The 26,430-nt window shown below is 40.4% G+C and overlaps 1 protein-coding gene across 2 annotated transcripts in view; it reads right to left on the bottom strand.

Annotated features, from left to right (window-relative positions):
- Positions 1 to 26,430, bottom strand: part of ATRNL1 (attractin like 1) — a 546,562-nt gene that overhangs the window by 504,626 nt on the left and 15,506 nt on the right. For both annotated transcript variants that reach the window (XM_066238474.1, XM_066238473.1), the window contains exons 2-5: positions 17,325 to 17,408; positions 15,936 to 16,049; positions 13,081 to 13,209; positions 11,540 to 11,748 (exon numbers count right to left, since the gene is read on the bottom strand). In XM_066238474.1, the coding sequence (XP_066094571.1) occupies positions 11,540 to 11,748; positions 13,081 to 13,209; positions 15,936 to 16,049; positions 17,325 to 17,408 (536 nt within the window). The remainder of the gene's footprint in view (positions 1 to 11,539; positions 11,749 to 13,080; positions 13,210 to 15,935; positions 16,050 to 17,324; positions 17,409 to 26,430) is intronic.

Raw genomic sequence — 26,430 nt, 5'->3', positions numbered from 1 at the left:
ATCCGAGACTCCCTTTTTATAAAAGCAGGTCCATGAAAAGCCTTCCCCATTGCCCCATCGGGCCCCTGAGGTAGTATCTCTCCATAACTCCCCCTGCCCAACTTCTATCAATCAGCATGGGACTCCCCAAGGCGAGCAGATCTTGGCTGTCTTGGAAAGGATGTCATAAAATAATTCACAATACAGTGGGTTTTCATAAAGATTTAATATGCTACCTTTCCCACAGGTTATGTGTAGTTTAATAATCCAAAGAGCATCAATGAATTTCTAATGCTGTAACTTCACGCATTAGTGACAGGCTGAAGAGAGAGAGATTTTTGAGGGGAAAGGCTGTTCTGTAATAATCATACAACACACAACCATACACTGATTCCTCCTGGGTGTATACCTCCAGCCCCATATCTCTCTTGAATTCCAGAGTACAGTCACACTACCTACCTACATGATGTTTCCACCTGGATGTCTAACGATCACCTCCAACTTAACATGTCCGAAACTACAGTCTTGATGTTTCCCTCCCAAATCTGCCCCTTCAGCAGCGTTTATCATCTCAGCAAACAGCATGTCATTTACCCAGTGGCTCAGAGCAAAGGCCTGAATTCTATTCTGGAGTTCTTTCTCTCACGCCCCAAATCCCATCCACCACTAAATGCTGGCCTGGCATTTCACAGGGATGCAGGGATACAGCCTTTCCAAGTGTTACACATGGACACGGGCCAATGAAGCAGATGCTGCCCCACACACCCAAGCACCCACCTTTCCCTCCCCAGCTCCCTGGTCCCTCCCAGGATGACTCAAACCTCGTCACAATGGACAGCAGGAGGTACAACGTGTCTCGTCCAGGATCCTGCTCCAGGACAAAGGCCAGCATCCATTGTTTTGTTTTTTGTATTTTTCTGAAGTGACAAGCAAGGTGGCAGAGAGACAGGCTCCTGCATGAGCCCGACCAGGATCCACCCGGCATGCCCACCAGGGGGCGATGCTCTGCCCATCTGGGCATTGCTCTGTTGCAAATGGAGCCATTCTAGAGCCCAGGCCAACTTTGCTCCAATGGAGCCTTGGTTGCAGGAGGGGAAGAGAGAGATAGAGAGAAAGGCGAGTGGGAAGGGTGGAGAAGCAGATGGGTGCTTCTCCAGTGTGCCCTGGCTGGGAATCAAACCTGGGACTTCCACACCCTGGACTGATGCTCTACCACTGAGCCAACCAGCCAGGGCCCAGCATTCATTTTGATTGGTTAATGGCTGATTATCCATCCTTTACAATTATAATTTTTAGATTCTATCACCTCTACCAGACTCTAACCAGTGAGCTCTTCCATACAACTAAGACCCTACTCCAAGCTGCCAGCCACTCTCACCGGACTGTCGCACGAGTCGCTAAACTGGTCTCCTTATTTCCACTCTTGCTCCTATCCCATCACAATGCAAGCAGGATAATTCAAAATATAAACCCACTTCTACCATTTCCCCAGTTGAAATCTTTTAATATTTCCTATCAGACTTAAAACAAAATGAAAAACCCTTAATATAGTCTGTAGCCCCTACATAATTGGCCTCAGCATACACTGATTGAATGAATGAATGAAAATAACCTTAGAGCTATAAAAGATAAGAGCATGAGCATGTAGTCAAACCTAGCTTTCCCACTTATTAGCTGTGAAGCGTTGGATGAGCTACTGAATTTCTCTGAGCCTCAGTTTCACTAGGAAGATTACACCTAGAGGAACAAAGGATTCTGTAAAGATAAAATGAGATTGCATTTAATACTTAATACTATAATAAAAGTTTCATAATAGTAACCTTATTCTTATTATTAAGTCAATCCTGTCATTTTATACACGAGAAAACTAAGCATAAATAAGTCTACAGGCAAAATGGGTTGAAAAAAAAAAGACTAGTGTTATCAGATATTATAACTTGCATGCCCAAAGGAAACAGTAAAATCTCAAGCAAATAATTCCTATAATCACAAGTAAATCCAAGTAGCAAATAATTGCAAAGGTCAAAACCTAGATTAAAGAAAGTACTACAGCCTGACCAGGCGAAGGCACAGTGGATAGAGCATCAACCTGGGATGCTAAGGACCCAGATTCGAAACCCCAAGGTTGCCAGCTTGAGTGCAGGCTCATCCAGCTTGAGCGTGGGCTCAGCAGCTTGAGCGCAGGCTCACCAACTTGAGCACAGGGTGACTGGCTTGATTATGGAATCTTAGACATGCCTGCCCCCATGGTCACTGCCTTGAGCCCAATGGTCACTCACTTGAAACCCAAAGTTGCTGGCTTGAGTTCAAGGTCACTGGCTTGAGCAAGGGGGTCACTGGCTCAGCTGCAGTCCTCCAGTGAGAAAAGCAATCAATGAACAACTAAGGTGCTGCAACAAGTTGATGCTGCTCATCTCTCTCCCTTTCTGTCTGTCTGTCCCTGTCTGACTCTCACCAAAAAAAAAAAAAAAAAAAAAAAAAGGAAAGAAAAAAGGTACTACAAAGTTTTGAAAGTATTTCCAAAGCAATCCCAGATCTACGGAACTACATTTCTTCCTTCCTCGGGTACTGGAATTGTTTTGCACTGGAAAAAAGTTTTTCTAAAGGAATCTGTCTCTGATTTTATCACGGAATTCAGTATCAAAAATGTTACAGTGGTACCTTGAGATACGAACAAACATAAGAACTTTTAAGATACGAGCTGCGACTCGGTCCATATTTTTGTTCAAGATCGGAGCGAAATTCCGAGATCCTAGTCGTGATTCGGGAAGCTGCCGCTAGTTGGCGCACTGGCACACGGGTCCAGTATCAGCAGTTTGATATACGAGTTGACTGACTTACGAGCATAGTTACAGAACGAATTAAATTCGTATCTCAAGGTACCACTGTATTTGTTTTACAGAAATTAAATTTATAAAATAACTTTGTTTCCATCACGAAGGATAAAAATTTTGTGTTTTTGAGTGAAACAGCAATTTCCCTAAGGTGCCCAAATTTATGAATAGATTGATGCATTAACATCGGATATTACTAGAAAAACTTGAACTGCTACATACAAAGATGCAGAATGGAAAACTCGGCAGTAAAATTTTATCTCCTCCAACAATGAGACAGATGTGTTGTTTCTTCTACTGATTAGTATTTTAGCAGCAGGCTTTGACTTCTCAAAGCAAGAATGAGTCGGAGTGGGGCTTCTCCATATTGTTCATGTAAAGCAGGAAAAAAACCAAAGAGCGATCCAGTCAACTAAGGGGTTTTCAGGGAGAAAAATCTTGCTCCAGAATTTTAGACTTCTCTTTAATAAAGTTTTGGCTCATATCTTTCAATCAGATTTAATTTATACCATCATGAAAAAAATATTTGTCTTCCATTCAGGTGCATATATAAAAGGCCAAATTTTACTTATTTTCTTTTTGCAGTGCTCAATTAAAAGCATTACATAAGTATTGCTAACTTTAAACTTGTATATCAAATGCAGGTTGTTAAGCTCCAGCTCTGTAAATAACTCTACACTGTAGATACCACTTCTATTATTTTAAATAACTCTAATAACAGAAGAAAAAAATATATATATATACACACACACCCTCTAAATGTATCCCTAGGATTAAATTTCTTTGGTCATAGCCACAGAAAATTAATTTTGAGAAACATGGGGATTTATTGGGAAAATATAGAGAAATTCAGAGAATTCTAAAAAAAGGCTGAAAAATTTTAGGACAAGTGACTGAATAGCTCCTCCCATCAAGATTCCTATCAGTGGGTGAAAGACAATTTGGCAAACAGAAATCGGGTTGCTGATAGAAAAGGGGATATAGGCTGAGAAAAGAGACTGTAAGATAGGCAAATGTAACCTACCTGTGACGTTCCAGGAAAGGTCTTATGACTTAATACGTGTGCTCAATTTGAAGCTCTCCAATAACAGGCAAAATAAGATAACACCAGTGCAAGAGTCCTCTTTTCTAATATAATTTTAAAAATTATTTCAATTTATGTCAAAATAACCTCTGAACATATGTACCCTGATTTATCAATGTCACCCCATTAAAATTAATAATAAAAAAATTATTTCATTTTAGTCTCCAAAGTATTCTAAACCCTTTCTAGGCCACAAAACCAATCTCCAAAGGCCAGGCATCAACTGGAGTATATTCTAAATTCCCACAGCTGTTCTGACAATATTTTTATTGCCTAGAACAATGACTTGCACGAGTGGTAAACACGAGAGTAGGTCTGTCCCAGGAACACTTAGTCCTCACAGTGCAGGTCAATGAGACGATCATAGCCTGAAAAGAAACTGCCCTTCTATTAGCAAAGAGCAGTGGTTTCAAGCTGATTACTTTTGAGTTGTGGAAGGCTTAAAGCTTTACAGTCTTCGGTTCTGATTCATTGAAAATGACAAATATAGAATTAGTTAGATTGAGAGCAGAATTTGCTTGTCTGACTTATCTAAGTCAGAAGCAGCAAAACAAGTGGTTATATGTATTTCAACACTAGGGAATAGTCTATAATGATCTAGCACAGGGTATTCTGTGAATTGTGTTGAGACCCACAGCCCTTATACTCTATCCACCAATAACTATGTCCTAGTACATCATATGACTAGCCCAAAAAAGATAACTTTAGGATAAATTACTTTGAGTTCAAAGATTTTATATTTTTCTAAAACGAACAAAATGACCAAGGTTTTATATTTACAACTTGATTAATGGCATGGAGTTAAAGGGTGTTCTGTCGGTCAACACTGCCACCCAATGGCAACTGTTAACATTTAAAACCAAACGATTGTAGCAAGACAAGGCAAAGGCGCGAAGAAGCGGATGCTCAAGTTCTATCGTTTCTCTGAATATCTAAAATTGTTTTATATGTCAAACATTTTACATAATTTATTGGAGTACTAGTCTTCTAAACCACCTATATTTGAATGTCCACATGTCAATACACTAGCAATCTAATAAATTCCTAATTCATTCATTCAATCAAGAAAGAAAACAAATTGAGTGCCTTCGATATGTCAGGCACTATAAAAGGTGCGGGGGATGCAGAAGTGATCAAAATATAACCATTCTTAATTTCATGGTGAATTTATAAGCCAGTAGGAGAGATCGCCAAAGAATCACACAGACATAAATGTGACCAATGCTCTAAATTAATTAAGGCAGGGTCCCATGAAAGCTTATAACAGGGGGATCTGGCCTGGTCTTAGCATGTGATAGGGGTGAGACTATTCTAGGAGGAAGTTCAGAAAAGAGAAAGGCTTTGAAACGGTGAGGAACGAAGGAGAAGCAGGAAATAAGTCCAAATGAAGTGTGACTTTAGAGGATGAATCAGAGGCACCACATGAAACGATGAAATTTCATGACTTACATATTCAGGTATTATCTTTTCATCGATAAATTAAAGGCTGAAAACTCCAACCCTTACATGAGAACTATGTCTGACCTGGACTGCGACAGGAATCCTGAAAACATAAAGAATATCCAGAGGACATCTAAAGGGACTGGGTGGTAGGATTGCGCGGGACATCCTGGAGTAAGAAAGGAACAGGGACAATCCTCAAGTGGGTAAGGAGCCATCTGTATATAAAAGATGGTGCCCTGTTATTCATCTCTCTAGACCAGGGGGAAAATGTTTTGTTGCAATGGATTAAGAGGAAATCATCCCCGGAAGCCTGCCGGTTTGTCCCTTCAACCTGCCTCACCTGCCCATAGATTCCATGTTGCAAAGTGTTTCTGAGTAGACAGAAGGGAGAGAACTGCCGAGCCTGTTCCTTGTCCATTACGGCAATAATCTATACTTTCAAATATGTTATTTAAGCTTTCTTGTTTAGGGGATTCCGTTCATTGGAACCCCGCCCCCTCCAATGTTTGGGAAAATGTCTCATTGTGTGAATATTGTTCAGAATCAGGATCTCTTTCTCCCACACCAGTGATGGGCAATCTTTTGAGCTTGGTGTGTCAAAATTCGTCAAAACACCGAGTATAACTCGGGTGGTGTGTCACTTCAAGAAAAAAAACCATAATTTCGCGATATTTATAGTTTAAATAACAAAAATGTATAATTGTAATATATAACTATTTAATAAACCAAAAACTAATTATTTAACTTACATGCTTAGCGACTTCTTTGTTCATCTGTCAGTCAGTTTCTTTTGTTGGTCTTGATATTATTTAACTTGTGTGGGGTGCCGTGAACTAAGATAAGTGACGGGGAGGGGGAATTCTTTAACTAACCTGCCTATTAGTGACTTTTTTCTTGCTGAATTTCATTGGCTAAATCTTCAATTGAAGGTTGGTATTTTGTACACTTCAAGCCCAAGCAAGTGCTACTAACTTCATCTGTCAATCTGTTTCTTTTGTTGGTTTTGATATTATTTAATGCTGAGAATAAGGTCTCACAAAAGTACATAGAGGGAAAAATTGTGAGTAAAGCCATTGCTATATTTTTCAGGGTGCTAAAAGTGTCTGGTAATCAGTTCCAGGCACTCCAGATTTCCTGTTCGTAGTGGCACTCTTGATTCTCCAAGCGGCACCTTTCCAGATTCTCAAGCTTTGACCTCAAGTCAACAAACACCTGAGCCCAGACGCTGTCTTGAAATTCTGCAAGTTGCATCTTATGTAAATTAAGATGGCTGCCGCTATTTCTAATGGTGGGAAATGGCACCCACAGCACAGGCCCTCGCCTCTCCCAGCCTCCCCCTCACTTATCTCAGTAATGATGGTCAATTAGAAATCCACGACACCCCAGCACAGTAGATTGGATGATGGTTGCTGTGGTTATGTGGTTGCTGGTAATGGCGATCACAGGGCCCCCAGAGATGCGTCCCCCCCATTCCACTGCTCCCTGCTCCGCCGGCCGGAAGTGAGGTCAAAGATCCCCTAACAGCCTAACCAGAAGTCCCAGAACTAGATGCTCTGTGCTGGAGTTCTGATGTTTTGGCCTACAGACCTCCGGCACAGAGTGTCTACACTACAGCAAATGTTTTATCCTCAGCTACTGCACCTGGCCATGCAGAAGCCAAGGATGAAATGTCCTTCTCGGCATGTGGCCCCATACTTCTCTGGTATGCGGCCGCGTGTCATTGAAAATGGCTTCGTGTGTCAGTGCTGACAACCGTGTCATAGGTTCGCCATCACGGTCCCACACAAATCAGAAAAGTTCAATTCTCTCTCTCTACCGCAAGGCGGCCACAGGACAGGAATGACTGAGGTTGAACCAAGCAGTTGCTACTCGGCAGGATTTCAGATCTTCACACGGGACACGAAGATGTGGGGACAATTCAGCATTCCCTCTACCCATGCCTGCAGCATGCAGCATCCACAGGGAGGAGGCTAGTGGTGGCGGTGACAGAATGTCCCAATCACACCGCCTGTGGCTCCATCTCCATGGGGACCCCGCTTAGCCTTGCCGCACCAGCCCCTCTCCGTCCGCGGTTTTGCAAGCCTCCCATCTCTTTGGCGAGCCACTCAATATCCTTTGCGTTAGTGAGGGTGCAGATTCAGAGATTCAAACATAGTTGCTTACATAAACTAAAAATTAATCTCTCTCACAGGAGACATTCTACTGGCGATGAGTTACTGCCATTTATCAACCATTGGGGAAGGCTTTGGTGTTCTAAAATTCCCACACGGCACCTCCACACACATCCTACTGCCCGGAACTGAGTAGAGTAGCCATACTAGCTGCAAGGAAGGCTGAGAAGCGCGGTTTGTAGCTGAGGGGGCATGTGCTTAGCCCCCTCCAAAAACACCTCAGTGAATTCTATTATTAAAAAGAAGAGAAGAATGAATGCTAGGTGACCGTCTCTGCCAAACTTTCCACTAACTACATTTTCTGCTCAAATAAGCCAGAACTGTTTCTGCAGCTGACAGTCTAAGACTTCCAGTGACTCGGTATCTTTTCAGTGCTTCGTAAGTGAGGAAAACCTGCAGCCACTGTAATAAGGGAGTTGACTGGGGTAGAAGGAGGAATGCATACCTTGGAGCCTGCTTCGAAAATGAAAATGTTCCACTGTAGTCTGTACATACGAACATAAACCCAATCTGTTATATCTTGATTTTGATGTCTTCTAAAAATCTATTCCAATGTTTAGAAACCATCATAAAAGAAAAATGTTCTTCAAAGTTACCTTTTTACCTCCTTTGACTTATTAAGACATACACATTTTATTACATAAAACCTATCACAGACATATATGAATCCGCCCAGTTCCCTGTCCTTTAAGTCAGTGGTCCCCAACCTTTTTTGGGCCACGGACCGGTTTAATGTCAGAAAATATTTTCACGGACCAGCCTTTAGGGTGGGACGGATAAATGTATCACGTGACCGAGACAAGCGTCAAGAGTGAGTCTTAGACGGATGTAACAGAGGGAATCTGGTCATTTTTTAAAAATAAAACATCGTTCAAACTTAAATATAAATAAAACGAAAATAATGTAAGTTATTTATTCTTTCTCTGTGGACCGGTACCAAATGGCCCACAGACCAGTACCGGTTCACAGCCCGGGGATTGGGGACCACTGCTTTAAGTAATCTATTTAATATGCCTATGTCATTAACAGGTATACATTATGACAAAATTAAACATCATATAGTAAACTTGTGTGCTTTTCAAAATGCTGCATTTAGCATTTTTCATATTCTCTGCTACTTTAGCTTTTGAGTTGGGTAAGTATTCTCCTCGGGAAAAAAGGGAAAATGGATTTTAATAGTGCTATTAGCCCTTAGTATATACTCCTGTGTTATTTGGGAAAATGCCTCAAACAGTAAAAAGATGAGAGCAGATGGTTAAGGAAGAAAGAGCTGGAAGAGAAAAGTAAGGGGGGAGTATAGTGATGGCTCAACAGGGGTCCCGGGAGGGGCTCCACACAAAAACTAGATCAAGAGAAAGAGGGAGACGTCAAGAAAGGTAGGACAATCACTGGAGAAATGTCAGGAGGGGGATTCAAGACTTAATAGAAAGCTAGGCTTTTCCTCTGTGCTCTCTTAAGACAAACCTCAGTTTCCAGAATGCGACACTTACTCTTTTTGTGTGGACTATCATAGAACCAAACAGAAAATGGTAACCAACATGACATGATAAAATATAATGGAACTAGCAACAGTCTGCAAAATTTAAGTAACATATTTGAGACAATCTGCTCTGGAACCCAAAGAATCTGGTCCCAAGTAACACATTACCAAAATAAATTTTAAAAAAGATAGAAAAGAAAAGAAAAAACTGCCAGTTTTTAAATCTCAGAAAGATTGCCTCCTTCTCTCTCATTTTCAAATATCTCTAATACTTGGATCATTTCCCAGATGTCCTAGAAATAAAATGTCTCTCCTCAGTGATTCCACCACATTCTACATGTCTGAACTAAAATCCTCATTTCCCCGCTAATAATTCTGGTCATAATCCCAAGTTCCTTACAGACAGACTCAGGGATCGGGTTTGGAGCTCACAGGAGCCAGTCTGTACATTGTCTGTCTCGGAAGAAGAGTAGTATCTCATTCACCAAGCATTCTCTCCTCAAAACATTCACATCAGCGCAGAGATCAACTCTTTAACTATTAGGAATTAATAATCATTCAAAATGGGTTTGATTTCTATAATACTTTATAATTCATCAAATAAAAGTATATATAGAACTAATCATACTATCACTTTGTTTTTGCTTCCCCGTTTCTAGTTGCTCATTGATATATAAGAATAAGGAATTTTTATTATGTGAGGCATTACTGAAAGAATAATAAAATAGGAAAGGCCAATAAACAAAAGCCTGAAAAACAGAAGATAATATTTTGAACTAGATCTATATGATAAAACCCCAGAAAATGAAGCATTTCAAAGAAGGATTACGAAAAGTACAGAACAAGAAGAAGAACAGATATGTTCACAGAGAATAGTATTATACAAATGTTTCTGCTTGCTTTCAAGACAGTTGAAATAAAATAAAGGTTACCAGCAGTTTGAAAAACACTACATGTATAAGCTATATCTGTACTTCTCAGGCCTGATTTTAAATATATTCTAGATATATCATTCTCTCCTTAGAAAAAAACATAAAATGAAACTTAAAAAAAAGACATTTCAAGATACTTTTTTAGAAGAAAGATCACAAATGATTAAAATAGCCACTTAATAAAAGCCATGGCCCTATAATTAAAGAACACTGAGAAAATTGTATCTGTCATAATTATACGGCATAATCAAATTCAATTCAATAAGTAATCACTGGTATTTTGTGTGGTAGGAGTAACTAATATTTTTATGAGATAATATGGGTTTAAGATGGGCATAATTTATACAAAGCCTAAAATAATTTCTTGAAGTAAGTATTCAGCATTCTCGCCTGACAAGGCGGTGGCGCAGTGGATAGAGGGTCGGTCTGGGATGTGCAGGACCCAGGTTCAAGACACCAAAGTCGCCAGCTTGAGCACAAGCTCATCTGGTTTGAGCAAAGCTCACCAGCTTGGACCCAAGGTCTCTGGCTCGAGCAAGGGGTTACTCGGTCTGCTGTAGCCCCACGGTCAAGGCACATATGAGAAAGCAATCAATGAACAACTAAAGTGTCGCAACGAAAAACTGATAATTGATGCTTCTCATCTCTCTTCGTTCCTGTCTGTTTGTCCCTGTCTATCCCTCTCTCTGACTCTCAATCTGTCTCTGTAAAAAAAAAAAAGACTCAGCATTCTCAGTAACATGTTTTTAAATTTATCACAAGAATGGTAAAGACAACTAGAAGACCATATTCCCTTTGATTTTTACTTAGAGAGATCTACGACTGTATTATAACACATCAACATGTCGCTTCCTAATATGTATTTCCCAAGTCAAAGTTCCCTCTATCAACAGGATTAATATGTTTGCACAAAGTTAGCTCTCAATATATAAATACAATCAGCACAAAGTAAGCTACAAATGGGCAAGTATATGGATAAAAGGCCCATGTCTTCATTTAATTGCACAAGAAAAAAAAAGATTTTTTTACCCAAATACTTAAGTCAACTAAAACTCTTCAATGTAGTCTAAAAGTAATCTTTAATGAAAGATAATTATAGAAATTGTTTAGAAATTCATACTCAGGAATCTTCTGCAATAAGCAGCTGAACACTCTTACCGTCTTTTAAAATATACTATGATCTTTTAAAATTAACCACAAGAGGGCAGTATCTCCTAAGAAATAAGTTTAATACGCATAGGCATCCCTTTTTTTTTCCCCCAATAAACTGTGTTACCTAGCATAAATCAAATTTGAATGCACCATGTGTTAAATTCAGCCAAATCATCAAACCTTTGGGGATTCAGCAAAAATTACAGAAGATCATAATACACACCTACAATTTAAAAAGAACTTTATATAACTTTATTTTACAAAAGAGCATGTAAACAAGATATACCAATTTTATTTTGATTAGGCAAACTAAGAAGTTGATTGCTAATTGAACATTCTAAAAACAAAGCGAATAAATAAGATGTAGGTGTTGCAAACTACAGCAAAACAGATGAGTGTAGCTTTGTATTAATCTCTCAGATGCACGAATCAGATTCAAAAGCCATGACACCATGCACACTTACCTTGCCAACTATCATTGCAGACACACAACTTTTCCCCTGTGAGGTCACAGTAACCGTGATCTGGACTCCCGCAGTTGGCTTTGCAGTAAGGAATATCACAGGCTTCACCCTTCCAGTATTTGTCACACTCACAATACACTTGACTCGGAACAGAGACACTGGTTGTACACTTTCCGTGACCAGAACAGTTGTTAGGACAAGAATTGATTCTGTAAAACATAATTCATACATATTCAAATTCAAGAGAACTGGAAAAGAATTCCGGTTGCCATTTTGTAAGCTTTATCACTGTATGTCGTCTTGGGTACTTAACACAACTTCACAGTATGACTTCACCTTTTTACTCTGTACCTCTTACCCCTAATGCAATTCAGTTAAATTTACTTACAAATGGCCTGAGTTCATCCAATAAGTTTACTTGGCTACAAAGACCCCAAACTTCCCAGGACTCAACATCTGCAGATATATACCATTTGAAGCACAATGCTCTGTAAAGACTTAAGCACTCAACTGTTCTGAATGAAGAAAGTGAAATTCATGAATACCTGAAACTATGTGAGAAGCAAGATATCATTTCTTATTACTATTTTAATAGCATGTTATCATCTATATACTGTTACCCAGAAATGTATTACAGTGCCCTTTAACTAATTATATTCTACTATTTATTTATTCTCCTTTGCATACATACTCTGCACTTCGGGATGATGCTCTAACCAACCAAACTATCTGGCCAGGGCTGCATATATACTCGAGACAAATATATTCTACGATAGATTGCAGATGCAAGATATTTAGAATGTTCCATTCTTGGTAACAAATTCTCTGGTTATCCTTTCCTGCATGCCTAAAGAAACGGAATGAATGCATTGAGTCCCTCTGTGTCCTTCCTGGGAAAGCATGTCTGGCTACTTCACTTCGCCCTTGGACTTTCAGATAGGAAAAATTCTATAGAGTGTCAGACACATAATAGATTCTCAACACATACTGAGTTTATTTTAGAAAGACGGTGGGGTAGCCACTTACCTCATCTCCTAAAGCCTCAATTTCCTCATGTGTAAAATGGGGACAATTCCAACCTGACAGAACTGTTGTGATGAGAAATAAAGGACATAATGTGCACAGAACATCCTCAGCCTGGGACACAGACAGACGGGGACCAGCCAGCCCTGACTCTGCCACACGGGGAGGCAGATGGTTCCCTGCAGCCCCACACACCTGCTGCTATGAGTCAAGTTCCACTCATCCATATTTGTTTACTTAATCAGTTACCAGCAACGTTAAATTTCATGACTAACTTTCCACCAAGCTTAATGGGCTACCATAACATCCTAGGACTTAGAATTGATCCTAATGCAAGCTTAGACGGTATTTTGAGACATGTTACTAACATTTAGTGTCACTTATGAAGAGATCCTGTATATTTTGAAGCCCCATGCACTAATCAGCTTGTCGATATTTACAAAAACGCACAATATCTCTCTTAAGTATAACGATTAAAAACCATTGCAACATAAATTAAAGGAAAAAAATATACTTACGAATAAAAAATGTTGAAACCAGTGAGGTTATAGGCGGCATCACTAAAGAAGTGTAACAGTGCATAGCCGGACGTGGTGACCACTTCAGGCACGGTTTCGTTCCCCCTCGTTTCGGGGACGATCAAACCACTAGGAGGGAGCAGAATTGAGCGATGCGTACCTCAGTACACGGAAGACCGTTAATCACATAAAACCAAAAGCATTCTTGTCAGAATCACTCAGTATTCATATTAGAACGGGTAACCGGAAGGAGAATAAAGCTGAAATAGATTCCCAACCGTTTCCAGCCCAATTCGCCCCATTCATCCCAAGGGCTCACACCCACGCTGCCGCCGCCACACTCCGCTTTTCTTCTCACGGTCCTCAGGGCAAAGTTCTGTTTCTCCCTCCGTCCTGCCTGCTAGCCACAAAGTCCTTATACTACAGGATGGTCTTTAACTTCATATGTAACCCTTCGCTTAAAGCCCCCTCCCCCTGTACTCTTAGCGAGTTAGCTTACCTACCGCTTTACACTTTCCCCTGGTGAAAAACTCCGGTGAAGTTACAAGGAACATCCCCCCACACCAGCTAAGTGATCACAGTGACATCCTACTTAAACTTGTTCACGTCCAATATACTACTCCAGCTGTTCCAGGTCATCTAAAAACAGATGCTTTCTCAATTTCTTTCAAATGTTGGATACTTATACAACACGAGCCACTTGCGGCTCTTTGGCCCCTGGAGTGTGGCTCTTCCACAAAACACCGCGTGCGGGTGCTACCTTGATAAGGAATGTACCTACCTATATAGTTTAAGTTTAAAAATGTGGCTCTCAAAAGAAATTTCAATCATTGTACTGTTGATGTTTGGCTCTGTTGACTGATGAGTTTGCCAACTAGCCCAAAGTAGCCTATTACTCAGGGCCATCATAAGAACAAAAAGAAAACAGCTTGGTGCGGGGGAGAGGGGAGTATAAATGTGCAAAAGTGAGAATTTAGCTGGTATTGCTCCCCTCTTAAGCCTAGTTCTTCATGTAGAAATGTCACATGTCTTCATTTACTTCTAGCACACTGCTCGCTCTAAACCTGTGAAAACGTGTAGTAGGAGAAAGAACAGAAGTGCTCACAACGTATCACACTAACTACTGAAAATAGTCCATTCCTTTACACATGGTCAGACTTACATGTGGGCCTGCCAGGAACTGAACTCCCTCATTCAAATAGTTGATGGAACAAAATAAAATATTATAGTCAAGTCATTTCTTTGGCAAACACAGTCTCAAAAGCAAACAGAAAGTAATCAACTCTTGCTGCTTTAACAATAATTATTACATCTACTGCTTATGTTTATGAAGGAAGAAAAGATTTTTAAAAAAGACCATCCACAGAATTTAAATTCTATAATACTGGTCTTGGCTGGCCTCATATAGGTATTTTTCATTACAGTGAGATTATATCAAAAATGGGTATATTCCTAATAATACTTATTTCCAAGCCTTTATAATAAAAATAGTTAATCTCTCTGAAAGAGATGAAAAGAACATATTTGGTTGGAGCATGGTCCCCATACACCAAGGTTGTGGGTTCAATCCCTGGTCACAGCACATACGAGTGTCAACCAATGAGTGCATAAATATATAAGCGGAACAACAAATTGATGTATGTGTGTGTGTGTGTGTGTCTCTCTCTCTCTTTCTCTCTCTTCCTTCTTCTCCCTCTCTAAAAATCACAAAATAATTTTAAAAAAAACATTAATCTGCTTGGTTGTTTATAAGTGTTTTAAAAAGCATTAAATAAATGAGGGTTTCCACCTCTTACATAACACATCAAGCAACTTGGACCAAACAACCCTGCCACTGACATCAACTAGAAAAATGACACATTACATAAAAACAAACAAACCAAGCCCTGGCCGGTTGGCTCAGCGGTAGAGCGTCGGCCTAGCGTGCGGAGGACCCGGGTTCGATTCCCGGCCAGGGCACATAGGAGAAGCGCCCATTTGCTTCTCCACCCCTCCACCGCGCTTTCCTCTCTCTCTCTTCCCCTCCCGCAGCCAAGGCTCCATTGGAGCAAAGATGGCCCGGGCGCTGGGCATGGCTCTGTGGCCTCTGCCTCAGGCACTAGAGTGGCTCTGGTCGCAATATGGCGACGCCCAGGATGGGCAGAGCATCGCCCCCTGGTGGGCAGAGCACCGCCCCTGGTGGGCGTGCCGGGTGGATCCCGGTCGGGCGCATGCGGGAGTCTGTCTGACTGTCTCTCCCTGTTTCCAGCTTCAGAAAAATGAAAAAAAAAAACAAAAAAACAAACAAACAAACAAACCAATCTGAATGCGCCGGGAAGACGGTGAGCCCAGGCCCTGGGACCACTTGTCCTCACAGGCGTTTGCTGATTTCGGCGTCGGAGGGGAGAGCTAAGGGCCTACGGACCCAGGCTGCGGCACAGCGCTAGAACAGAGTGGAAGCCAGCGCGCTCCCAGCGTGCTCACTTTGACCCGGGACGCCCAGCTGATAAAAATGAAAGTGAACCAGTAGAAGACAAAGCCTCCAGCAGACCGCACTGCAGCTTGGGTGTGAATCCCTTCCGTATCCGAACATGGACTCAGTCGCTAGCGTCCCGGGCACCTGAAATCTGTGTCATTATGTTGCCTGTCACCACAATAAAGTTAATTTTTTTAAAAATCTACTTTTTTGATACAAGACTTATCTTAGCTTTATCGATATTGACATTAGTGCATAAATACCTAAGTTGACGGTCAATATCTCTGCAAAATTAAGTCTGAAGTATAAATCAGAATATATATTTCAAATAAATAAATGAATTACACAGTTACTTTTCTAAAACTCTAAGTTCATCAACGAAACATTAGCAAGCACTCACCTGAGAACAGCTATTAAAGGTGCATAAATGGAATCTCCATCATAAACGTACATATGATCCCAGCTACATTCTGTAGCAAAATGATTGAATCTTAATCTTAACACTGCATTTGGACTACAAAAATAAAATAAGAGATTTTTAAGTTAATATGTAATATGCAAATCACGGTCTGAAGAAACTGTAAGCAGGGTATTTTATTAAAACCTATTTACAGATAATTTTGCTATACATCCTTAAGTCACCAATGTAAAAGACTGATAAGCAGTCATACCTAATTTGTATAAAAGACATGCAACTTCAAATTCTATTTACAGGCCATATGTCAGTATCATCCTTTTCTAAAATTTCAGTACACAAGAAATGTTCTATTTCTTGATTAAGGTGGACATTACATAGATTGTATACATGATTGAAACCTTACTGAACTGTATACTTAATATGGGTGCATTTTACTGTATGCAAATTATATTTAAATAAAGTTGAATGTTAAAATTTAACACTCAAGAAGCAACTACTCTTATATCTACACAAGTCTTACCTAGAGGCCCTAATAAGGTCTTCATATTTTGATGAAAGGTCTCAACAGGGTATACTATTAACAAATAACCAAAATGAGATCATATATGCACAAGGAATTTATAACCTTAAAGTTCTAAAAAACTTTTAAGATAACACCTAAATCACCAGTTTTCCAAATACACTCTTTGAAAATCATAAACTGGTTCAAAGGAAATTTGTATCGATTCATTTATGATCCAGTCAATGTTTAAATAGATAAATTCAGTCTCAAGCCTTCATTACTGAAAAATACCTCTAAGACAGCGGTTCTCAACCTGTGGGTCGCGACCCCGGCAGGGGTCGAACGACCAAAACACAGGGGTCGTCTAAAGCCATCGGAAAATACATATTTATTCGACCCCCGCCGGGGTCGCGACCCACAGGTTGAGAACCGCTGCTCTTAGAGGATAATTCACTGTTTTCTATAAGATGTTCTTTTTTAAGCACCCTTAGACTTAAAATGTTGAATAATATATACCAAAGGTATAATTCATTATTGAATATTTTTACTTTCTATGGAATTTTCAAGTTCCATAACAAGATGTTTAAAAGAAGCCAAAAATGCCTACTCGATTTAACACCATACAAACATAATTCAAAAATAAAATACATGTACAAATTAAACTATTATCACAAGAGAGTGGGTATTGTAATTTATATTAAACATGGTATCTAAAAGTTGCAAATTCTACAAAAATGCCGTAAATAATGTTTTTCTAATGATAAGCAATTAAGTAAACTATATAATTATAAAGTTGGTATACTTTAACACTGGTATCATCTTCTTTACCATCTCAGAATAAAATAAGTATACCCAAATTGTATACTTACTAGCCTTCAATCAGCCATGTACATTTAGTTTTATACTTATAGTTAATTGGACCATCTGTTAAATATCCAGAAGGCTCCGTTAACCTAGAAAACAAAATCATGAAAATAATTACCTTAAAGGAACTTTAAGATGTATAGTAGCATAAGAAAATTGAAGACAGTAAACCAGAGGAATGAACATAGCAATTTACCAAAAAAAAAGTTATTTACGACTTAAGAAATTGTCCAAATTGCCATGTATCTCTCCACATCTCAAAAGAAATTTATTTTGAATGTATTAAGACCATTTCATTTTATATAGTGGAGAAAATGCTATGAAAGATTGACTATCGTACTGATGTGTTAAATGTTAATACAAAATAGATTAAGTTCAATTTCCTCTGCACAAAATCGAGGTGGAGGCAGAAGAAGGAAAACCGGGTACGCTTTGCAGCTCTGTGGAACTCGGAAATAGTACAGGTGCCCACTACTTTCAGAGTCGCTCTACTAGCTAAATCCGTTCTCCATGCACCAGGATGCTCAAGTAGCCCTCACCAGACTTCCTGAATCCAGCACCTGTTTTTATCTTTTTCTCTTGTCTATATGATTTCCAGAATCTAAAAATATTTAAAGCTGTCAGAGGGAAGGGGGAAAGGGGATGAGATCAAAGAAGGTAAAGGGATTAGCCAAATTATATATACCTAACACACAGATATAGACAACAGGACAGCAACAGCCAGAGGGAGAGGGGGAGGAGGCAGAGGGAAGGGGACCGAAGGCGCTGAAATGGGGTGGAAGGAGACTTCGCATGGGGCAGCGGGGGCAGGATGCATGCAGAGGGTGTGATATTGAGTGGGGCACATGAAACCATGTCGACACAATAAATTAAAAATAAAAATTTTAAATAAATAAAAAACAGAATCCCAATTCTACCTCATTTTGTTCTCCTCAGCTCCAGCCTCGTTATTTTATCAACAGATGGCCATACTTTAAATAATTAAAACAGCTTCCCATTTAGTTTTTATATATTTACATATGCATATAAACACATACATATCTCAGGGCTTATCATTCTTTACATATTCACATATATTTATACATACACAAGTATATATGCATATATATACACACACACATATCACGGTCATGATCTCGTGCTAGATAAAATTAAATTTTCTTCATATTATAAAGTCTTAAAAACATTAAGGAGGTCCTGGCTGGTTGGCTCAGTGGTAGAACATCAGCCCAGCATGTGGATGTCCCAGGTTCAATTCCTGCTCAGGGCACACAGGAAAAGCGACCATCTGCTTCTTCACCCCTTCCCCTCCCCTTTTCTCTTTTTATCTCTCTCTTCTCCTCCCACAGTCATGGCTTGGTTAGAGCAAGTTGGCCCCAGTGCTGAGGATGGCACCGTAGCCTCTGCTTCAGGCACTAGAATAGTTCAGTTGCAGAGCAACAGATCAACGGCCCCAGATGGGGAGAGCATGGCCCCAGTAGTGGGCTTGCTGGGTGATCCCAGTCAGGGAGCATTCAGGAGTCTGTCTCTTTGCCTCCCCACTTCTCACTTAAGAAAAAAAAAAAAAACATTAGGGAAAAAAGGTATCATCTCCCAAAATCAGGGTTGACAGAAAGGTCAGTCAATATGAATGTTATTTGTAAATTTTTCATAACCCCTGCCAATTTACTTTGGGCAATAAGGGGGCTAATTCATGCTTGAAAAGGTTTTGAAGAGCAACAAAGTTCAAATGTTCTCATATTAATGTAATGATAAACTGAGCATTTTCTACATGTCAGGTGCTACTGTAAGCACACAATGTGTTACCTCATTTGAGAATCCCCCAAACCCTACGAGCTAGTAAGTCGTGATGAATCCCATATTAAAGATGAGAAAATGAAAGCACAGTTAAATAACAGATTGAATCATTTGTCCTGTGTTTTCACTTCCAATAACACCAGATGAGGTCATTCACACAAACCCAACACTGAGGACAAGTTCAAAAGCTAAGGAACAATTTTAAAATCTTAAAAGCATGCTGTAAGTAACAAAATGGGAAGAGCTATTCAATACAAAGCCAAGAGCAGAAGTTGCAAATTCCAGGCATTCGGAGCTGCTTTTGCTCTGGAGAGATTCATCTATTTGGGAGAAGCTGCCAAAGGCTGAGAGTGCTCCTGGCAGCCTCAAGGAGGGAGGGGGCAAAGGTTGGACACAACGCCGCACAGAAGACAGGGGCTCGAACGAACACACGGCACCCTGAACTGGGACACAGTGACTTGCTCTTAGGGTATGGGGGTACCAGAAGTAAATTAGCCCTTACCTGGACTACAGCTAGCTATGAGTCATCTTGGGGTGAGAGAAAACCCCAAGACTTACAGTTGGCTTAGGTGACACTAGAACTGCCAGTATGCCAAGACTCCTAATAGAAGGAACAAAAATACTCTCTAAATAAAGATAAAGAAAGATAGCTTTATCTTTGGTCTCCAATTATTTCTACCTATAATTTTTCAAAGACAATGTCTAGCATGATCCAACTGGTTAGTCACATGAAGACACAAGACAACCAACAAACAGAAAGAGACCTTGAAGATATTCCAATTATGGAGATTATCACTTACATCTTATAAAACGAATGAACTTTACTAAGCTCACAAAGATGAAAGACAACTTTAAACAGGCAGTCAGTTGAAAACTTTACAGAGCAACAGAGCATATTTGAAAAAAAAATAATATTGGACATTCTAATACTGAAAACGACCATAATCAAAATTAAGAATCAGTGGACAAGTTTAACAGCACATTAAACATGGCTAAAACAGGATGAGAGATGGAGGTCAAGACAGGTCCATAAAAATGTCTGAACAAAAGAGGATGATTGAGAATTCAACCGGCTGGGTTTGGGTCACACCACCAGAAAAGTTCCAACCAGCTGGGTCTAGCTGAGGGTGGGGGCGTATGGAACCAGGGAGCAGAAGAACTAACCGGGGGATAGCAATCCTGTCTTGTAACAAATTAGAGAAACAAGTATCCTGACAGCAGTTTCTGTTTGCTTGTTACAGGTATATCTTCTCTGTCCCCGTTTCTACTTTACACACAAGTTGATATAAGTTAACTGCTCAACTTAGACTTTGGATAATGGAATATTCAGTGTGACTATGACTAAATACGAAGATAAATTAATATAACCAATGAGAGAGAGAATTATAACTCTTGGAACTGTGGGTTTCCTCATTTTGGACAAAGGGTGAGAACTTATTCACTTGGTAAAAATCAAGACTATACTTTCAGGGATCATTTCTATACTTTGTCACTTGGCAAAAATCTCTGAAATAGAAAACAGTTATATAATAAAGAAAAGTCGTCAACTAAAAGATGAATTTATAAAGACTAATAAAAATAATAACACTCTAGCAAAACTGATCAAGAAAAGAAATATTAATGACCAATATCAAAAAGGAAAAGAGGAAACATCACTACTGATGCTACAGAAAGGATAAGATATTAACAAATTTATACTGATGCTTTTGACACTTTAAACAAAATGCAAAACTTATTTTTAAAAAACAACTTGACAAAACCAGGACAAGAAAAAAATGAAAATTACAAATATCTGTCATACAAAAATCCTGATCAAAAAAATTATAAATTTAATCTGGTATATAAATTAAAAATGTATATAAACAGAATAACATGCAACAGTATTCCTAGAAGTATGTGTGAAGACTTGGAGGTTCATGAAGTAGCATTATATCTTTAGGGAACTGCAAGCAATTCAGTAGATCAATAAGCAATGTCTAAAGATAAGACGATATAGGCTAATCCAAGTGACAGTGGTTATAAGAACGGAGAAGACGAATTTAACAGTTTTTCGGACTGGTTCAAGGAAGGAGCCCATAAATTTCATTGCACTAATCCCCTAAGCAGCTGAAATTTACCTAACTTTTTTGCATTTAATTCACAAAATCATTTGCTGATATGCTACAAAAATCATCCCATGCCTAACACGAAACTCCTTCAGGGCAAAACAAAAGAAAACAGCCAAATAGAAGGCATTCCACAAAAATGCTAAAAGGCAATTATGAACAACCCCTAGTTGCCTGAAGCAAAAAGTTAGAGTAAAAGCAAACAATAGCTATACCAACAGCTGGGAGGTAGAACGGGGGATGGGAGTCTTGGAAGAATTTAAGATACTCTTCCAGGAATACTGTTGCATGTTATTCTGTTTATATACATTTTTCATTTATATACCAGATTAAATTTATAATTTTTTGATTAGGATTTTTGTATGACAGATATTTGTAATTTTCATTTTTTTCTTGTCTTGGTTTTGTCAAGTTGTTTTTTAAAAATAATTTTTGCATCTTGTTGAAAATGTCAAAATCATCGGTATAAATTTGTTAATATCTTATAAAGCTACCCAGTGCATGAGCCTGGGAGTTTGGGAAAGCACGTTTGTCCAGGGCAGACCACATGCTCAGAAAAGATCTGAGAAGATTCGAGTTTTGCCTGTGGTGAATTTTCAGACCCGAGAGCAAGAAGGACGCAAAGCCTAAGGCAGAGAGTCGGGAACACCTGGCTCAGCACTGGGGAGTGTCACAACAGAGTCAGTCTGCCACGTCTGGGAGAGTTCTTTACTTTTTCTGGGCTCCAGAATTCAAGGAAATGTTTTAAATCACTATCTGACCACAAGCGAAAGGAAAAGAGACTTTAAAGACCACACACAACAAAGAATACAGTCATTAAAAAACTAGTTTAGAAAAGTCACTGAACAAATAATACTAAACTACAACCCACAGAAACAATAACGTTTCCCCCAAAATAAGACAGTGCCTTATATTAATTTTTGCTCCTAAAGATGCGCTAGGTCTTATTTTCAGGGGAGGCCTTATATTTTTAAGCTTGAAAAAAATTGCACTAGGTCTTATTTTCGGAAGATGTCTTATTTTCAGGGAAACAAGGTAACAGCAAAGGCTCAGGAGGGGGAGAAATCTGATTTCTAGAAGTATCATATTATAATAATCAAATGTCCAGTCTCGAAAAAGTTACAAAGCATGCAAAGAAACAAGTATGGCCCATTCCTAACAGAAACTGTCCCTGAGGAAACACAGAAATTAGACTTGCTAGACAGACTAACTCAGCTATTTTAAATACGCTAAAGAGCTAAAGGAAACCAAGAAAATTATATTTTAACCAAAAAAAATCGATAAAGATTTAGAGCCTGACCAGCGGTGGTGCAGTGGATAAAGCGTCGGACTGGGATGTGGAAGACCCAGGTTTAAGACCCTGACGTTGCCAGCTTGAGCGCGGGTTCATCTGGTTTGAGCAAAGCTCACCAGCTTGAGAGTCACTAGGTCTGCTATAGCTCCCTGGTCAAGGCACATATGAGAAAGCAATCAATGAACAACTAAAATGCCACAGGAAGAATTGATGCTTCTCATCTCTCTCCCTTCCTGCTGCCTGTCTGTCTTGTCCCTCTCTCTGACTCTCCCTGTCTCTTTCACACACACACACACAAAAAAAATTTAGAAATTTTCTTATCACAACCTCTAAGTCATTATTACTTCCATTCTCTCAAAAAGCAAGAGTGTACAAGAAGGACTCACATATAAGGGTTCCCCTGTATCTAAGTCTAGGCATGAATCCCACATCAGATTCCATCAAGAAATGCTTCTTCCTGCATTTCTAACATGAGTAGCAACAAAACCTTAAAATCAAAATAGTGCTAATTTAAATGGTGAACAGTTCCAAAATCTGGGCTGAATCTACTGATACAAATTATCAGACATAAAGGAAGGCTGTTTGGTAACAGTTTAGAACCTCAGAGACTTACTATTTTCAAAACTTCTGATTTGCTCCATGACCCCACACAGCTAATTCTATTTCAGCTTGCAACTTCTATGATGCAAGAATATCGCCTGACACATTCAGAAAGCACCTCTATACACAGTCATACAGTATAGAGCTCTTTTTATCTGGAAATTTAAGAACAGGTAGCCCTGATAAGCAAATGTCACCTACGATTCAGTCCATCTTCCTTCTAGGGAACACCCCTCCCAAACTGCATATGAGGAAGTCTCCTATCTCTCCTCCCCAAAACCCCTCTACAGTGTGTCCGTAAAGTCATGGTGCACTTTTGAACAGTCACAGGAAAGCAACAAAAGACAATAGAAATGTGAAATCTGCACCAAATAAAAGGAAAACCCTCCCAGTTTCTGTAGGATGATGTGGCAGCATGTGCACATGCGCAGATGATGACGTAACACTGAGCGGAGCAGCCCATGGCCATGCCAGTCGAGATGTGGATGGTAGAGGAAAGTTCAGTGTGTTCTGTGGCTTGCTAAATTCGAATCCGTGACCAAAGTGCAACGTGAATATTGGTGTGTTTATAACAAAACGCCACCACATAGGAATAACATTACTGGGTGGGATAAGCAGTTGAAGGAAACGGGCAGTTTGGTGGAGAAACCCCGTTCTGGTAGGCCATCAGTCAGTGACGAGTCTGTAGAGGCTATACGGATAGCTACCTAAGAAGCCCTAAAAAAATCTGTGCGTGAGCCCACATCAAACTGCACTGAATAGGTATGAAACTGGGAGAGTTTTCCTTTTATTTGGTGCAGATTTCACATTTCTATCGTCTTTTGTTGCTTTCCTGTGACTGGTCAAAAGTGCACCATGACTTTACGAACACACTGTATTTCTCTACCACCTTCTCAAACTGGCCCACTCCTGTCCCATGTTTCTCAACTCCTTGCCCTTAGTTTCAAATATATCTTCCTTCCTCCAAAGCAGCATAGGAGCTACCCCTGTAGCTCTTATCTCCCGCCTGTAGGAGGTGATGTGAAGACTGCTTCCCCACCTAGACTACACATCAGGAGTACATGCAACTGCCCACTCTGTCCCATCCTCTACAACTCCGGGCCACAATTACACAGGCTTCAGTAAAAACTCTACTCATCACAGCCCCGGAATTACTTCTCTACCTTCATCCCCCATCCCTAACCTGAAGCCTTGACCAAGAGCCGACCTGTGCCTCAGCTCACCGGAGAGGTTTGCTCTTGGCAGTTTCCTCTGCTGGAATCATGGGGGGTTGAGATAAACCAGGAGGAGAGGAAGGGAAATTTTTTCTCACCACCCAGAGGTAGCACGAAGCGGGGAATCCCCTACCACTGCCCGCCCATCCCGTCACTTCCACTACCGGAGCCATTCTCCCCTCGCAGTGCCCTGGTCTACTCTTCAACACCCCTCCGCTCCGTGCCCCTGGACCGAGCACTCCCAGGGCAAGTGCACTCAGGACACCTTCCCAAGCTGGGACGGCTCCTCTTCTCAAATTCAGGAGTCTGACATTCCAGCATCATACTCTGACCACAAACACCTGGCTTCCGGTCTTTTCTTCTTACTCCTAATACCCTTACACTGCAACTGTGTAGAGGTTTCCAGAAACTAGGGAGCACATAATTCAGCTGCCTAAAAGGTAAAATAGGCTTCCAACAGGACTGCTATTTATTTTTCTTTTCTTTTCTTTTTTTTAGCAAGAGAAACAGGGAGAAAAGGATAGACAGGGATAGATAGACAGGAAGGAAGAGAGAAAGCATCAATTCTTCACTGCAGCACCTTAGTTATTCATTGATTGCTTTCTCATATGTGCCTTGATTGGGGCGCTACAGCAGAGTGAGTGACCACTTGCTCAAGCCCAAAACCTTGGACTCAAGCCAGCCAACTTGGGCTTCAAGCCAGAGACCATAGGGTCATGTCTATGATCCCATGCTCAAGCCGGCGACCCCGCACTCAAGCTGGTGAGCCCATACTCAAGCCAGCGACCTTGGGGTTTCAAACCTGGGTCCTCAGGATCCCAATCTGACACTCTCTCCACTGTGCCACAGCCTGGTCAGGCATGACTGCTATTTTTAATGATGCTCTGACAGTGCATTCTAGGTGTCAAACCATTAACTCATTTTTCCTTTCATTTTGTAGCACTCTTGTCTTTAAATTAAGAACCATATTGACATGGTGATCTCGATCTGGACCGCATAAACTACTGGCCCATAGCCTGCTTGTGTGTATACAGTTTTACAGTAGCACAGCTACACCCGTTTGTTCACATATGTTGAAGACTGCTAACGCACTATAAGAACAGAGTTGAGTAGCTACAACAGAGACCATCTGGCCTGCAAAGCCTGAAATATCTACTATCTGGCCCTTTACAGAAAGACTTTGCCAGTCCCTCTCTAGAGGCTCGCCACATGCCTGTATGCCTTGCCAATGTGTTATTTAGCTGAAACTGCCCAATCTAGAGTCCCTGATCCAATAAGCATAGAGGAGTGGTCACTATAAAATGTGGGAAAACCAGCACACACATTCAACATAACTAGAATTAAATCACTTGAAGTGCTGTTCTCTACCCTGGTTAGAAATACAAAATACACGGCGGCCCGGCGTGCAGGAGTCCCGGGTTCAATTCCCGGCCAGGGCACACAGGAGAAGCACCCATCTGCTCACCACCCTTCCCCTTCTCCTTTCTCTCTATCTCTCTCTTCCCCTCCCGCAGCCAAGGCTCCATTGGAGCAAAGTTGGCCCAGGTGCTGAGGATGGCTCTATGGCCTCTGCCTCAGGCGCTAGAATGGCTCCAGTTGCAATGGAGCAATGCCCCAGATGGGCAAAGCATCGCCCCCTGGTGGACATGCTGGGTGGATCCTGGTTCGGGCGCATGCGGGAGTCTGTCTCTCTGCCTACCCGCTCCTCACTTCAGAAAAATACAAGAGAAAAAAAAAACACAAAATTTGATTAAGACATAATAAAAAGAAGAAAATTAAATGGTTTTAATGTCACAACCTCTCTGAAACAATATATACTGTTTATCAATGACTATGGTTTCAGTGCTGGTATAACCAATCCATAGGGATAGTTGGACCTACTCAGGGTGATCTCTGTACACCATTCTCACAGGGAAGTCTTTTTGAAAAGTGTTCTTAATTAAAATATTATCTAATAGTTCGTTGGTTTCTTTCTTGACAAAACGGATAAAGAGGGCCTCTAGGCTATCTTCACTGGGGTTACCTTCTCCCTCTCTGCACATCGGTACATTACTGCATCTCCCTGTTCTGAGCTGGGTTTGTTCTTGTTCCCTCTGTAGTA

Source organism: Saccopteryx bilineata, chromosome 7, assembly GCF_036850765.1.
Source record: "Saccopteryx bilineata isolate mSacBil1 chromosome 7, mSacBil1_pri_phased_curated, whole genome shotgun sequence".
Taxonomy (NCBI): Eukaryota; Metazoa; Chordata; class Mammalia; order Chiroptera; family Emballonuridae; genus Saccopteryx; species Saccopteryx bilineata.
Note: the sequence above shows the minus strand (reverse complement) of the source record. Positions and strands in the feature narration are given on the sequence as shown.